The sequence below is a fragment of the Alosa sapidissima genome, chromosome 1 (genome assembly GCF_018492685.1).
Source record: "Alosa sapidissima isolate fAloSap1 chromosome 1, fAloSap1.pri, whole genome shotgun sequence".
Lineage (NCBI taxonomy): Eukaryota > Metazoa > Chordata > Actinopteri > Clupeiformes > Clupeidae > Alosa > Alosa sapidissima.
In genome coordinates this window covers 54,457,124-54,470,628 of record NC_055957.1, presented here as the reverse complement: position 1 = coordinate 54,470,628, position 13,505 = coordinate 54,457,124, and the positions used below count along the sequence as shown (strand labels likewise).

The window sequence follows — 13,505 nt, the reverse complement described above, 5'->3', positions numbered from 1 at the left end:
CAGTCACAGTCATTATTCAATCATTAAATAAAATACAGTACACGCCTTGGTTCAATAGGTTACGTGCAGTCATTTTAATATGTTTTAATAAACATTGAACCATTCCGGCCCTCGGCTTGTAGCAAATTTGTTTTTTTGGGCCTCTAATGTATTTGACTTTGACATTCCTGGCCTAGGTCAATCGGAAATCGCGACATAAGCTCATTGGTTTCTTTTTTCTTTTCGTTCTTGTCCGCATTTAAAGCAATGTACATCATGTGAGCCAGAGCCGATATGGCCAGAGCTGCTGCTCTGTAAAGGTATTTCTGTCCCACCCAAATTTGCTCACATGAAAGAGCCTTTTCTCAGCTTTTAAACGATGTTAGTGGTTAGTTGTTGTGGTAAACGGTTCGAGAGAAAAGTAACTTTAATTTAATCATATTTTCTGTGCCCGTCTCCCTACCCATTCATCTTGGTGGAATACTTCGCGAACTTTCCCTCAACACATGACAAACCATATATCAGAATAAACAGCAGACCTTACCGAACACAAGGTGTAAGGCATTCCCCTGTACAGTTAGCCATTCCAGAGTAATCCGATTTTCAATTTGCAGCAATGTCTATATGCATGTCTCCAACTTTGGGGTTCACAATGTGTTTAAATTGTTCAATAGGCCTACATGATTTATCGCCTAGATATCTGTAAGCATTAAAATTAGAGGATATACATATAGGGCAGACAAACGCTCATGAGTTCATGCTTTGTTTTATCGCTTGATTTTAGGATAGCCTATTATGGCAACCGATTACATTCCGAGCTACAGTCAACTCTAGCAGGCATTAAATGACTGGAGACTTTGTGAATTTAAAGATTGACATAATGTGCTGTCTCTATTGCTGCTTTTGATCAGTTAGATTTATTTGCAATCTCCTGTGGTGGGCTGGACATAGCATCCAAATGCCCGCCCAGATTCCCCTTTCCGCCTTGACCCATTCACACTGGTGCCGGAACGAAAAAACTCGGCAAAATGTCTAGGAGGCTTGGTAGTAAATTTGGCGAGACACTTTGTCCCGCCGTTCCGCCTCGGTCTATGTGAAAGGGACAGTCGTTCCGCGATTCTGGTTAAACAAACGTGAATAAAAGGCACAAAATAAGGTTGGTGTAAGAGTTATCTGTGTGTTCATGGGATTTAGGTGACTATTATGGAGTGTCACGAATGAAGACTAGTCATAGTCAAGTAAACAAGTGACTCTTAGGGACCACTAAGTGGAGGTGAAGATCTTTCCCTATGAATTGGGACACCACTATATGCAAATTAGCGTAGCGAACGTGCTAACCTATGTCGCGCACCGTGCCAACATGTCTACCGGTAGTAGCCGCCTGCTACTATTTTCATTCAGGAACATGCCCATTCCAGCGGTCATTGTTGTGTGGGCTGTGCTGGTTTATCTACGTCTGGTTAATCTAACTAAATATTATTTTATGGGCAGACTCTCTCAAAGCACTCAGCAGATATCATGAACATCGTCAGATAGCTTCGTGAGATATTTTCTAACATTAAACGTCCCACATACTCGACGCAACCGACCAGTAGCGCGACAATGTGAGGTCACAGAAGCGCCGTAACCATTTATACTCGCGCGTGGTGGTCGCAACACTAGTTGCAATATTCTCCTGAACAGAGGTGTCGCTGTTGTGAAAATACTAACATGAACTACTTACACAGCAGAAGAAGCTGCAGTAAGAAACACCAGTAGCTAGCCTCTGTGATGGTACTTCAGACTTTGGTTGCTACTATTCACAACTACCATCATCATTATCATGTAGTTTCCAAGGTGTGTGCACAGGTAGATAGATAGATAGATAGATAGATGGATATATAGATAGGTACTTTAGGTCATCCCGAGGGAAATTTTAATAATTTAAACAGTTTAGTTAGCTAGCTAGCTAGCTAGCAGCTGGCTGAGTTTGTGTAATTTCCTGAAGTGGAAAGAGATTTTGTTCAGGCCTTAATAGATATCCTTTGTTTGAAAATAAATCGTTTCTATTCTTTCCTCTTAATTCCATGTGTTGCAACTCTCACTGGTAACTTTGTTAACTTATCCAGCAAACTATTAAAAATTCACGACTGTAACAAAACACTGCAACTCGCTTGCCCTCGAACTAGTCCATCTTCCTGTTTCCGCCTTGTCGCGCTCGTCTGAAAAAAAATGAGTGGTGCGCTACCTTGCGCTACACGGCCAAAACCCTGGCGCGCCAGAGAGATCTACGTCATTTTGACGTCACATTGTCGCGCTACCGGTCGGGTGCGTCAGGTATGTAGAAGCCTTTAGTGTTCAAAACTCAACAGTCCATCAGATGTGCATCAAACTAACATATTCCAACATATTTCGAAATTTTAATATGCTTTTTTGTGAAAATATATGAAAAATGCGGCCGGCTCGGTGAGCTCGCACAGTATGCTGGGTAATTTCATCTCCCACTTCGCCTGCATCGGTCCTGGCTATACATGAATCCAACGAGCGTTCTGTGGAGGCTGCCATCTTGTGGCGACGCCATTACTGAGCTATTACTGGTATGTAAACAAACCTCCATGATAACGCACCCTCAATGACAGCTACAGCCAGGCAGTATGGCTTGTTGGGTTGATGATGTTAGACAGTGGCCTCCGGTCACAGATGAAGGTACAAGCGATCTTACAGATTATGTATGAAAATAGCTTAGAGTAGAGAATGAGGAAATAAAGACATAATTGGGACTAGGTTGATATTATATCTACTTAACTACTGTAGCTAGCTAACGTTAGCAATAACTATGCATGCACGCGCAAAAACGAGGGTTAGGGCAAAAATCTAGGGGTAGGGGAGGTATTGGGACGGGCCCCTACTCTTACTATTGACTTCCATTGTATTAAAAGAGCAGAAGACGGCAGAAATATGGATTTCAGTGTTGCAGCTCCTGCTTTCAATGATGTAAAAATCGTCATTTGGCATCATTGAAAGCAGGAAGTCCTATATCTTTGTCGAGGGGGTGAGGCTACAAACACTCCTTCCTCATTTTTGGGACCCCCTCACCCTACAGACCTATTACAGAACAGTGGGTGGGACTTCACTTGCAGAAACTAAAAGATATTTCTCAAGAGTAATATTATCGGTTATTGGTATCGGCCACAACAAACCAATAAATATCGGTTATTGTTATCGGCCCTAAAATTCCATATCGGTGCATCTCTAGCACAAACAGCACATTCGTTAAATGTCAGATATGCTATCCTATGCTGTGAATTTGTGGGACATCTGGTATGGAAATGTGTAAAATGCGTGATTTTCGTGCAAACAAGTAGCCTAATGATGTGCTTGTAACGTTTGCAAAATAGAGATTTTTGAAAATTTCCACATATAATATATTGAAGGTCCTGTTCTTCATGTGGAAGATATGTCTGGCCACTCAGCCAAACTGAATAATCCGGAACGAAGGGCCTTGGTCAGACAGGTAACCAAGGACCCAGTGGTCACTATGAATGACATCCAGAGTTCCTTTGAGAGGATGAGGGAAGCATAAAGAAGGACAAACATCAGTGCATCACTCCACCAATCAGGCCTTTATGGTAGAGTGGACAGATGGAAGCCATTTTTTGCCAGGGGTTTGCCAAAAAGCACCTGAACGACTCTCAGACCATGACAAGTAAAATCATCTAGTCAGATGAAACAAAGACTGAACTATTTGGCTACAATTCCCAACACTGTGTGTGGAACAAACCAGGCACTAAGCTGCATTGATGTTTGTCCTTCTTTATGCTTCTCTCATCTTCTCAAAGGAACTCTGAATCTCATTCATAATGACCATTGGGTCCTGTCTGACCAAAGCCGTTTGTCCCGGATTACTCAGTTTGGCTGAGCGGCCAGATCTAGGAAGACTGTTAGTTGTTCCAAACTTTTCCAGTTGAGAATAATGGAGGCTATCGTGCTCTTGGGCACTTTCAATGCTGCAGATTTTTTTTGCATCCTTGCCCAGATCTGTCTTCACACAACCCTGTCTCGCAGGTCTACAGACAATTGTCTCGACCTTGTGGCTTGGTTTTCACTCTGACATACACCATCAACTGTGAGACCTTATAAAGAGATGTCTGCCTGTCCTAATAATGGCAAATGAATTAATTTAGGCACAGGTGGGCTCTAATCAAGTTGTAGAAGCATCTCAAGGACCATTGATAGAAGTAGGATGCAAAGCAGGACCAGAGCTCAATTGCAAGTGTCATAACAAAGGGTCTGAATACTTATGTAAATGGAATATTTCAGACTTTTATTTTTTTATAAATTTACAAAACACTGCAAACACCTAATATTTGTAGCGTTGGAGCATTGTGTAAAGATTGATGAGGAAAAAAACCCGAATTTAATCAATTTCAAGATGAGTCTGAAATATAACAAAATGTGGAGAACTTGAAAGGGTCTGAATACTTTCCGGTTGCACTGTATCAGTGACAGATTAAAACAAGCTACATTTATTAGGAAAGTTAACTAAAGCCATAAAGCCAGGCAAAAAGAGAAGTGAACAGTTCATCCTGAAGAGTGGATAGGCAGAGGGGCCTTTCAAAGAAGGCCGGGAAAGAAGAGAGAATGATGAAGCCAAATAACAGGCCACGATGAATGCTCTGCAAATAGGCTAAAATATATCAATTGATGTTCCCTGTTTAGATGTGTTGATATTTTTGCATGCACACTTTTCCCTATAAGAAACACTTCATAGTAGGCTACTGGCAAGAATTCAAAATTACTTTCACCCCTGCTTTTACATGCAAATTTAAAATAGAAACCACCTGTGTACTATTTAAATTAAAGATAAGATAAAATAATTTCATTGAGCTGCACTTTTTACTCACACAGCCTTTTCTCGCCTCGCCCACTCTCTCTCGTAACGAGCCCGCTGCTCCTCCTCTGCATGTGCATTTAACAAAATATTCACGATTGTTGAAGGATTGTTGTTGCCACATAGAAGCACTGCATAGAACACAGTGGACTAAATTGCTATTAAATCCGCTTAGCAGCATGCAATCAAGCAGTATCTCAAAGCTAATATTAGAATACTTTTTGGGTGTCAAGTTTGCCATGCAGCTGCTTATTCGTTACTCATGCAGGGCTCATTTTATTGACTCTGAATGTTTGCAAAATCCCGATGTAAATGGAAAAGTGTTTTCCCAAGACTCAAAAGTGCTTGTCCAAAGGAGAAGTACGAACCGTTATTTGAACTAACTACGTTATGAATTGCATCCACACATCAGCAGCCTGTGTTAATGTTAATTGCAAGGATTCCCACACAAACGTCTTAAAATGACAATTAGACATACACTACTGAACTTTATTGAATGCTACCTCTGACTAAGAATGCATTACTTTGCACTTGTATAGTCTTTTATTTTGGAATCTTAAGAGCAATAAACATATATTGCAATGTTAAAGTTGTCAATGTTCATGTTTTTTTCATTCAGATGTGTACATAAACATGTATTAAGTTGCTATTAGTGAATTAATGGGGAGATAATCGATAATCGAATCGAAATCGAATCGGACTGAAAAAATGAATCGTTAGATTAATCGATGCATCTAAAAAAAATAATGCACATGACATACTGGTATTGTATGGTATTGTACTCACTTCCTGCTGTGTCTGAGTCCCGATGGTCTTGATCAATGTCTTACATATGGCAGTGACTCTCTCCCTGCGAATAGGCTCTGCTGACTCATAGCCCACAGGTACGGAGGTGAGCATAAAGTTGAAGATATGGCCAAGGACTGCTGTTACGTTTGCTGCCTTTAAATGTTCTAGTTCCCCACTAATGGCTAATCTGTGAAGCCTTTCCATTAACATATTCAGGTGGACCCGCTCAAACCTGTGGTGTGCACTTCTCTCAATGGTAAAGATTCTCTGGGACAGTTCCTCAAGTTCTTTCTGGAAAAGCCTCAGGTCTGGCAGGTCAAATGCCACAAGGCAGTCAAGGACATGCAGAAAGGCAGAGAAAAAATCCTGAGATTGTCCTTCCGGTAACCCTCCTAAGGTCACCACATTGGTCAGCAGCTTCAAAGCAACAGCCTTCATCTTAGGGGTGCCACAGCCAAATGTGGTACAAGCAGTGCCCCAGAGTATTCCTACTTCCTTAGGAAAGTAAATTCCTTGTAGGATATCGGTCACAATTTTCATGACTGCAACCTCTAGCATTTCTAGAGCAGCTAATGACACCTGAAGCGAGGTGGGAGTGAGGTAGGTAGTGGTAGGTGAGGACATAACTATGAACTGATTCATGACAACGGGCCATACTATTAAATCCTTGCTCACTTGACTATAGGTTAGTTTTCTGGAAATAGAAGCAAGCTCCTGGAGCAAGCTTAAGAGGCAACTTGCTAACACACCAAAAATCACTGGCCCCTTAGTTCTGAACATGTGCAGCAAAGAACAGATGACCGAGTTGATCTTTTCATGAAGAGGCTGACAGCCTGGAGAAGCAATAATTTGTAGGAGACAGCCAATAATCCACTTGCTGAAATCTGCGATGCAAGAGAATTAGAGAAATGCAAAACGATATCATACAAAAACATCCCCAAAGACTGAGTTTAATAATAAGACAACAAGTTAACTTACCTGAGCTTCCTTTTTCAATCTCGCCATATTCTTTCGATGGCCTCATGAACATTATTGGTGACGACTTAATTAAGTGCTGGACAAAATCAAGGAGCATCACACAGGCTGGCTGAGAACTTGTGGTCTTGCACAATTCTAGGGCAACTGTAGCACAGGGAATAATTGAATAGAAGTTGCGGTTACAAAGCATCAATACCATTGATACTCAAACAGATCACGTTAAATTAACTTAGTAAATTATCCTTTCCAATAACGTTAAGAACATCAACAACATACCAACATCAACGTCTCTCAGTATCCTCTCGATAAACTGGCAAAGTATTTTTCGCGGTTTCTGGACGATTTGGTCGTACTCCGTGGAACTGGTGCTGCAAAGACCATATTAAAATGCCATTTGGCAGCATGTATTAGTGTTACAGGGCATTCAAAACGGTCACGTCCATAACGGCAACTAAATACCATGGCATTGTGTTGCCGTCATGGATGTGATGTGACAGTTTTGCGCGAAATTGCCCTACAAAGACTCAGCTTCCAACTAAAACTACTGAGTGTTATGAGTTGTGTTATGAGTGGTAGCTGAGTGGCTGGCTGATAGATGTTAGCATGAGGGCCTGGAAGCTAACGTACTTACCTTGTTAATTCCTGCAAGGCAGGTATCATGGCAGACATTTCCAAACCTTCTTCCATTTTGGTTACGCCTAGATGTGTTTTACGTTTATTTATAGATTAGCAAAAATAAAATAGTGACTGTCTTCGCAAACTAGCAGGTAGGCTTTCGTCGTGGCTTCCGTTCACTTGCAAACTTTTCATCCTTTTCAATTTCATGCATTTCTACGGCAACAACTTAAGATCAATCCTCGCTCGGATAAACGCGCAAGTAGGCAAAGGCAGAGATGGCAAAAGTACAGATAATTGTGTAAAAAGACTCTTGTATAAGTAGGCTATAAGTACTGTTTCAACTTACTCAAGTAAAAGTAGCCTAACAGGCTACTCAAGGTAAAAAGTATCATTTTGAAGGATATTGGCTGTTTCTGTTAAAAGGAGCGAACAGTCTACATATTCCAGTTTAACAACAACAGTAACTCTATTTAACTACTTTTCACTGTCGCTGAAAATACCAGGCAAGCTTGTTGCCTTGTACCAACAAACATTCTGTTTTATGTAGGCTAATGTATAAGCTTGCTGGCTGAATGACAAAACAAAGAATGACATGTTGTCATCTGTAGGCCTACCTGTCCTGATAAAGTACTAGATTTAAGAAATATGTTCGGCTATCCAATGTTGTGCCACTATTATTGTCTTCTCCATTTAGATTCATTCAGATCATTAAAGTGAGCGGCCACAGAGAATAAGTAAACACAAAAGTACCATTAACTTGCCCTATGGCAGTCAGGGTTGTGCACAATTCGAATTGCAATTCTGCTTCCTGTTTGCTACCTCAATTGAAATGCAAGTGAAATTCAATAATTGAATTGGAATTTAAGAGCCTGTTTCAATTCAATTCGGGAATTTTGCACAAGCCTGGTGGCAGTTCACTGTAATGATTTTAAACACAACATCAGTACCCTTCAAGTATTAGTCTAGGTCCTGGGTAAGATTTGTATGCACTTCATTTAGCGGAGAATATCTCAACTGTTACTAATATAACCCCATTGAAGAACGTGGGATGTGTGCCAAAATCTCTACCCGGGACGAAAGTCCTGAAAATGACGACAACAGGTGACACTATTATCACACTACAGGTGAATGGGACCTTTTTTTCCCTTTATAGATATCCCCATACATTTCTACCAGATCAATCTTCATATTAAGAGAAATACTTTTTGTATTACACTTTGCCTAAAAAATCAAATAAAATATGCAAATGAGGCAATATCTCATTAAATATGTGTACATTCTTGAAGGTACAGATTTTATGAGGTGATCACAATGTTTACAATGACCATGTAGAGTATGTGTACGAATTCTGGTTTGATATTTTTAATTGTGTTTTGTGCTGTATTGAATGGAAAATGAATTGTATACAAACAAGGGATGCATAAGTGGGGTCAAAAATGACCCAAGCGGTTGTTTTTTTGCAATATCTTGGTCATTTTAAATTGTTATTGTTTAATCTTCCATGTATTCCTCAAATAGGTTGTCTTTGACATGAGGCCATTTGGATTTGTATCTAATTGGTATATTTTTTAAGTAATTAAATTTTTTTTGTATCAGTATCACACTTTTCTAGCCTAGAAATCTAGACACACCCTAGCGGCTTGTGCACCTCCATTGGCTTGTGTGCTGGAAAAATTAAACTTCTATCAGGCCAATCAAATCGTGTATAGAGACATTAGGCGGGCTTAACATAATGATTGATGGCAGAGTTGCAGCGGTTTGGCTTGAATTCCCTGCTACTTGAAAACAAAGAAGATGGCTGTTGCTGTTGGTGAACAGCGAGTTAAGCTTTTTTTAAGTTGGCAAAAGTTTGAACTAGCCAACTAGCTCCGGTGGGAAAACACATGGGACTCATAGCGCTGTCCTATTGCGTGCAGAGGGAATTTGAAAGACAACCGATTATCCCGCCCCTCGGACTGAGCACTGCCAACGGTGAGTGCCCAGACCCTACAGTTTAATGTGAGTCTGGCTCGTCAGGCTAACACTTTTCCATACGTGGGGTCAAAAATGTTACCAAGCATTTTCTATGGAATTTCAAAGGTTAACCCTAGGAACCTTTTATTTTGATCAACTGTGACTATCAGGTATACATTTACCGGTGTATTATCAACAACTTTTCATAACATATCAATGTAGGTGTCATAGGAAATGACAAAAAACTGCATGTTGCCCTGAGGCAACATTAAACCATAATGGACTTACATATGGTCATACCAAATATGGCCAAACAGGTAGGGAAACACCTATGTGATTGTGAAGTGCATGAGTGTGCTTCATGAAGTTTTATAGAATGCCATCCCTATGGTTGAGTATGTGCCCTGACTATCATACCAACATCCATGGCTTTTTGATCTTGCGGTGAAGCTGCAGACTTGCTACCCTGTACCCTGTAGCCCCAAGTTTGAGGCCTGACTGATCCCTTTATTTGCTATAGGCCTACCCCCTGTGTTTCTCTTTTGAGACAAATTGCTTACTAAACTTTCAGAAAGCCAGTTGCAGGTAACTTGCATGAGTGTGCATCAGTGCGCATACATGAGTATGCATGGGTGTAAGTGTGCAAACTCTGGTGGTTGTGTGTGTACTGTATGTATACTGTACTAGAGAATGTTTGGGGAGATTTATGGAGCTTTTATCTAGTACATAACAGTGATTTTGATGATTTCCTACGATAATTTGTGTTATTATAACTGTAATCTGTAAAATAATTTTCATTCCGCATTGTTGCCTGAGGGCAAAAACTAAGCTTATATCCAACCTTGTTATTATCATTGGAACGTTAAAGAACGTCACAACAGAGTCCAGGTATGGGGATGATGATGAGACCTCATTCAGTGATAGGATTTTTACAACTATAGCCTCCCTTGCATTTGCACCAGCGACCCGACAGGGACACCCATTCTTGTGTGCACTTGCCACACGAGCAGGGATCTGGTAAACCTTCAAGTTTTGAGATTACAATCTCAGGGACTAATAAATTGCCCTTTCGTACAAAACCATAAGCATCTGCATTTAAGATCAAGGTGGTGTCTGTAAATGGTGTTTGGACCCAAAGCTGCTGTTGAATAGGCTCTTTGTATATGTTTTCTTGCATTAGTTGAGGTGCAAGCGGCCCTCTCAAAGTCCATCTTAAGGGCATTACTATCGAACGCAGCAATGCGCAAGTCGTCAAATGTCTCCATGTCCGTTGATGGTTTGAGACATTTGACCAAGAATGTTTCTGCCATTTGTGTTGCACTCTGTTAGCTGTGGACAGTTGACATTGAGAATCAGAAAAGAGTTGTCTGGTTTGTGGACAGTGTTCAGAGCTGCAAGTTTGGTTGATATTTTGCTGGTTGTATCGCACCCAGTCAGCACATGTAGTGCTGGGAGACACTGTGTGAGCTTGTCTCCCAGCGCTATGCAGATGTCATGAAGTGGTAATATTGATCTTTTCACTCCTGAGTTGCAGATGAGCCGGAACAATTGTTATGTTGTATAATAGGCACACAAAGACATCTGTGTCACCTGATGACAGTGATGTAGATCCATAAGTTGTTCTCTCACTTTCTCCAGATCTTTTGGAATTTTGTAAAATAAGATTTCAAATATTAGTAATTGGTAAGTACCAACTTATCTGTTCTTTGTGAGGAATAGCTTCATGACATGAAGACATTGTAATTTCACCAACTTGTCTGAGACAATCTGGTGATGACATTTTCCCCATTTTGCAAAGAAACAAAACAAAAACACTAAGCAGCTATAGCTACAATACACACCAAATTAAATATAAAACTGATACAAATTCATTATAATTATTTAAATACACAAAACTACAACTCATGATAATGACACGTAAGAAGACACATGCCAACACAAAGAATAAAGAGTAGACTTCCTTACTTTTCTTGATCTCAAGTTATCTTGCTTTACAGCCATGTGCTCTGCTATGACCTCACTATCACTATCACACTGTCACTATGGCTGCCAAGTAAACTTTTGTTGGAGAAAAAAAGTTGTAGATGATGGCGTGATGACAGCAATATTTAGAACAGGTAGGAAATGTAAGCTTTTAAAGTTTAGGTTAATAAATAACTGGCAATTCATGTATGTCACTAGTTGTATGTAAGTGAAGCGCCCAAAAACAGGAGGAGACATAGATACTATTTATTTACACCCTCCAGAGATAAAAAAGGGGTTGTAAAGCACTTACTCTCAATGTCATGCTTTAACTACATGTCATGTTCATTTGTCAACAGTTGCTGTTGATTCATTCTTTCTCATTTTTGAATGTACAAAAAAATGTAAAATTGTTTATGTTAAAAAAAGCATGTTTATATTGTTAACTCAGATAATGATTTTAATGTATGTGTAACGGTGTTAATAAAGTGCTCCATATAGTTAACGTGGAAAATCTAATGTTCACACTCACAGTTTCAGTGAGCAGGGGGCGTAGCAAAGAAAAAAGCTGACCCAAAGCCAGAAGAGCGGTCAAATCTGCTAAATGGGTCAAGACATCATCTGCATCTGAACTGGCAGAGGTCTTTATGGACATCTTTAATCTCTCCCTGCATCAGTCTGTCAATCCTTGCATGTTTCAAGAGGTCCACCATCATTCCAGTCCCTAAGAAATCAACAGTGAGCTGCCTTAATGATTACCGACCTGTTGCTCTCACCTCTGTTGTTGAAGTGTTTTGAGCGGTTAGTTAAAGATCATATTAGGCTACATCCTCCCTGTCTTCTACATTAGATCCACTCCAGTTTGCCTGGGCCAAACAGGTCCACAGACGATGCGATAGCATTTGCTTTGAACACTGCTCTTTCTCACCTGGATAAGAAAAACACCTATGTACGGATGCTCTTCATCGACTACAGCTCCGCTTTTAACACCATAGTTCTATCCAAGCTGATCATGAAATTGAGAGACCTGCACATCAGTTCCTCTCTGTGCAGTTGGATCCTTGACTTCCTGACTGACAGGACACAGGCGGTACGGCTGGGTAACTCAGCACTGGTGCACTGCAGGGATGTGTGTTAAGCCCCCTGCTGTACTCGTTGTACACTCATGACTGTATGGCAACTCACGCCTCAAACACCATCATTAAGTTTGCTGATGATGAGTCTGCTTACAGAGCAGAGGTGGCAACCCTGACATCTTAGTGCCAAGACAACAACCTGCTGCTCAACGTCAGCAAAACCAAGGAGTTGATTGTGGACTACAGGACACTGCAGGAAGAGCACACACCCATCTACATTGGAGGCACAGCAGTAGAGGGAGACAGCTGCTTCAGATTCCTTGGAATTAACATCAGTGAGGATCTGAGCTGGTCACACCATATATGTAGGGTCACAAAGTCAGCAAGACAGCAGCTCTTCTTTCTTTGGCGGCTGAGGAAGTTTGGTATGGACGGTGAAATTACTGACCAACTTCTACCGCTGTACCATTGAGAGCATCCTGACCGGCAACATTACAGCATGGGATGGTAACAGCACCGCTCATGATCGCAAAGCTCTGCAAAGGGTGGTCAGGTCAGCGCAATGCATCACAAGGACTGAGTTAGCCTACCAACTATCCAGGACCTTTATAGCCAGCGCTGCAGGAGGAAGACCAAGCGAATCCACGCTGACCCCAGTCATCCCAGCCACAGTGTCTTCACCCTCCTACCATCTGGTAGAAGGTACAAGAGTATGTGGACTTCTATGAGCAGATACAGAGACAGCTTCTTTCCACAAGCCACCAGGATGCTGAACTGTAATTCTCTTCCCCATAGCTAATCAACCTCAAACCTCAGAACCCCCACCCAGACACACAACATGTCCCCTCCCCACACACATACACACCTTTTCATCATTCCCCTTTTCATCACCACCCCCCCCCCCCACACACACACACACATAATACACCTTAATTACTGCTTTTAATTATACTCTTTTAAGTTGAGCTGGCTCTTGAGCTTAAGAATTTCATTACTTATAATTAATTTTATAAGTACATGACAATAAAACTACTTGAACTTGAACTTTTATTTTTGGAATTATTCTGTACAGTAGCCTACTTGCATTGTGGGTGTCCTGCAGCAGAAGGGAAGTTAACTGCTGCAGGTAAGCTGGGCAAAAGAGGGTCCGCATTAAAAGTCATTAAAATCGTTATATATATCCTATATCTATTGTTAAAATCATTATGTATGTTCATCCTACTAACAGAACTACAGTTACACCCCACTAATGATCAGCGGGCAACCTGTAGAGAGAGTCA

General features: G+C 40.9%; 1 protein-coding gene across 4 annotated transcripts in view; it reads right to left on the bottom strand.

Annotated features, from left to right (window-relative positions):
* atr (ATR serine/threonine kinase) overlaps positions 1–7,434 on the bottom strand; it is a 132,510-nt gene extending 125,076 nt beyond the window's left edge. For all 4 annotated transcript variants that reach the window (XR_006034969.1, XR_006034970.1, XM_042109270.1 and 1 more), the window contains exons 1-4: positions 7,248–7,434; positions 6,893–6,984; positions 6,617–6,760; positions 5,636–6,522 (exon numbers count right to left, since the gene is read on the bottom strand). Coding sequence is in view for 2 of the 4 variants with exons in the window: in XM_042109270.1 (XP_041965204.1) it covers positions 5,636–6,522; positions 6,617–6,760; positions 6,893–6,984; positions 7,248–7,303 (1,179 nt within the window). In the remaining 2 variants the exon portion in view is untranslated. The remainder of the gene's footprint in view (positions 1–5,635; positions 6,523–6,616; positions 6,761–6,892; positions 6,985–7,247) is intronic.
* Between the last annotated feature and the right edge of the window lie 6,071 nt (positions 7,435–13,505).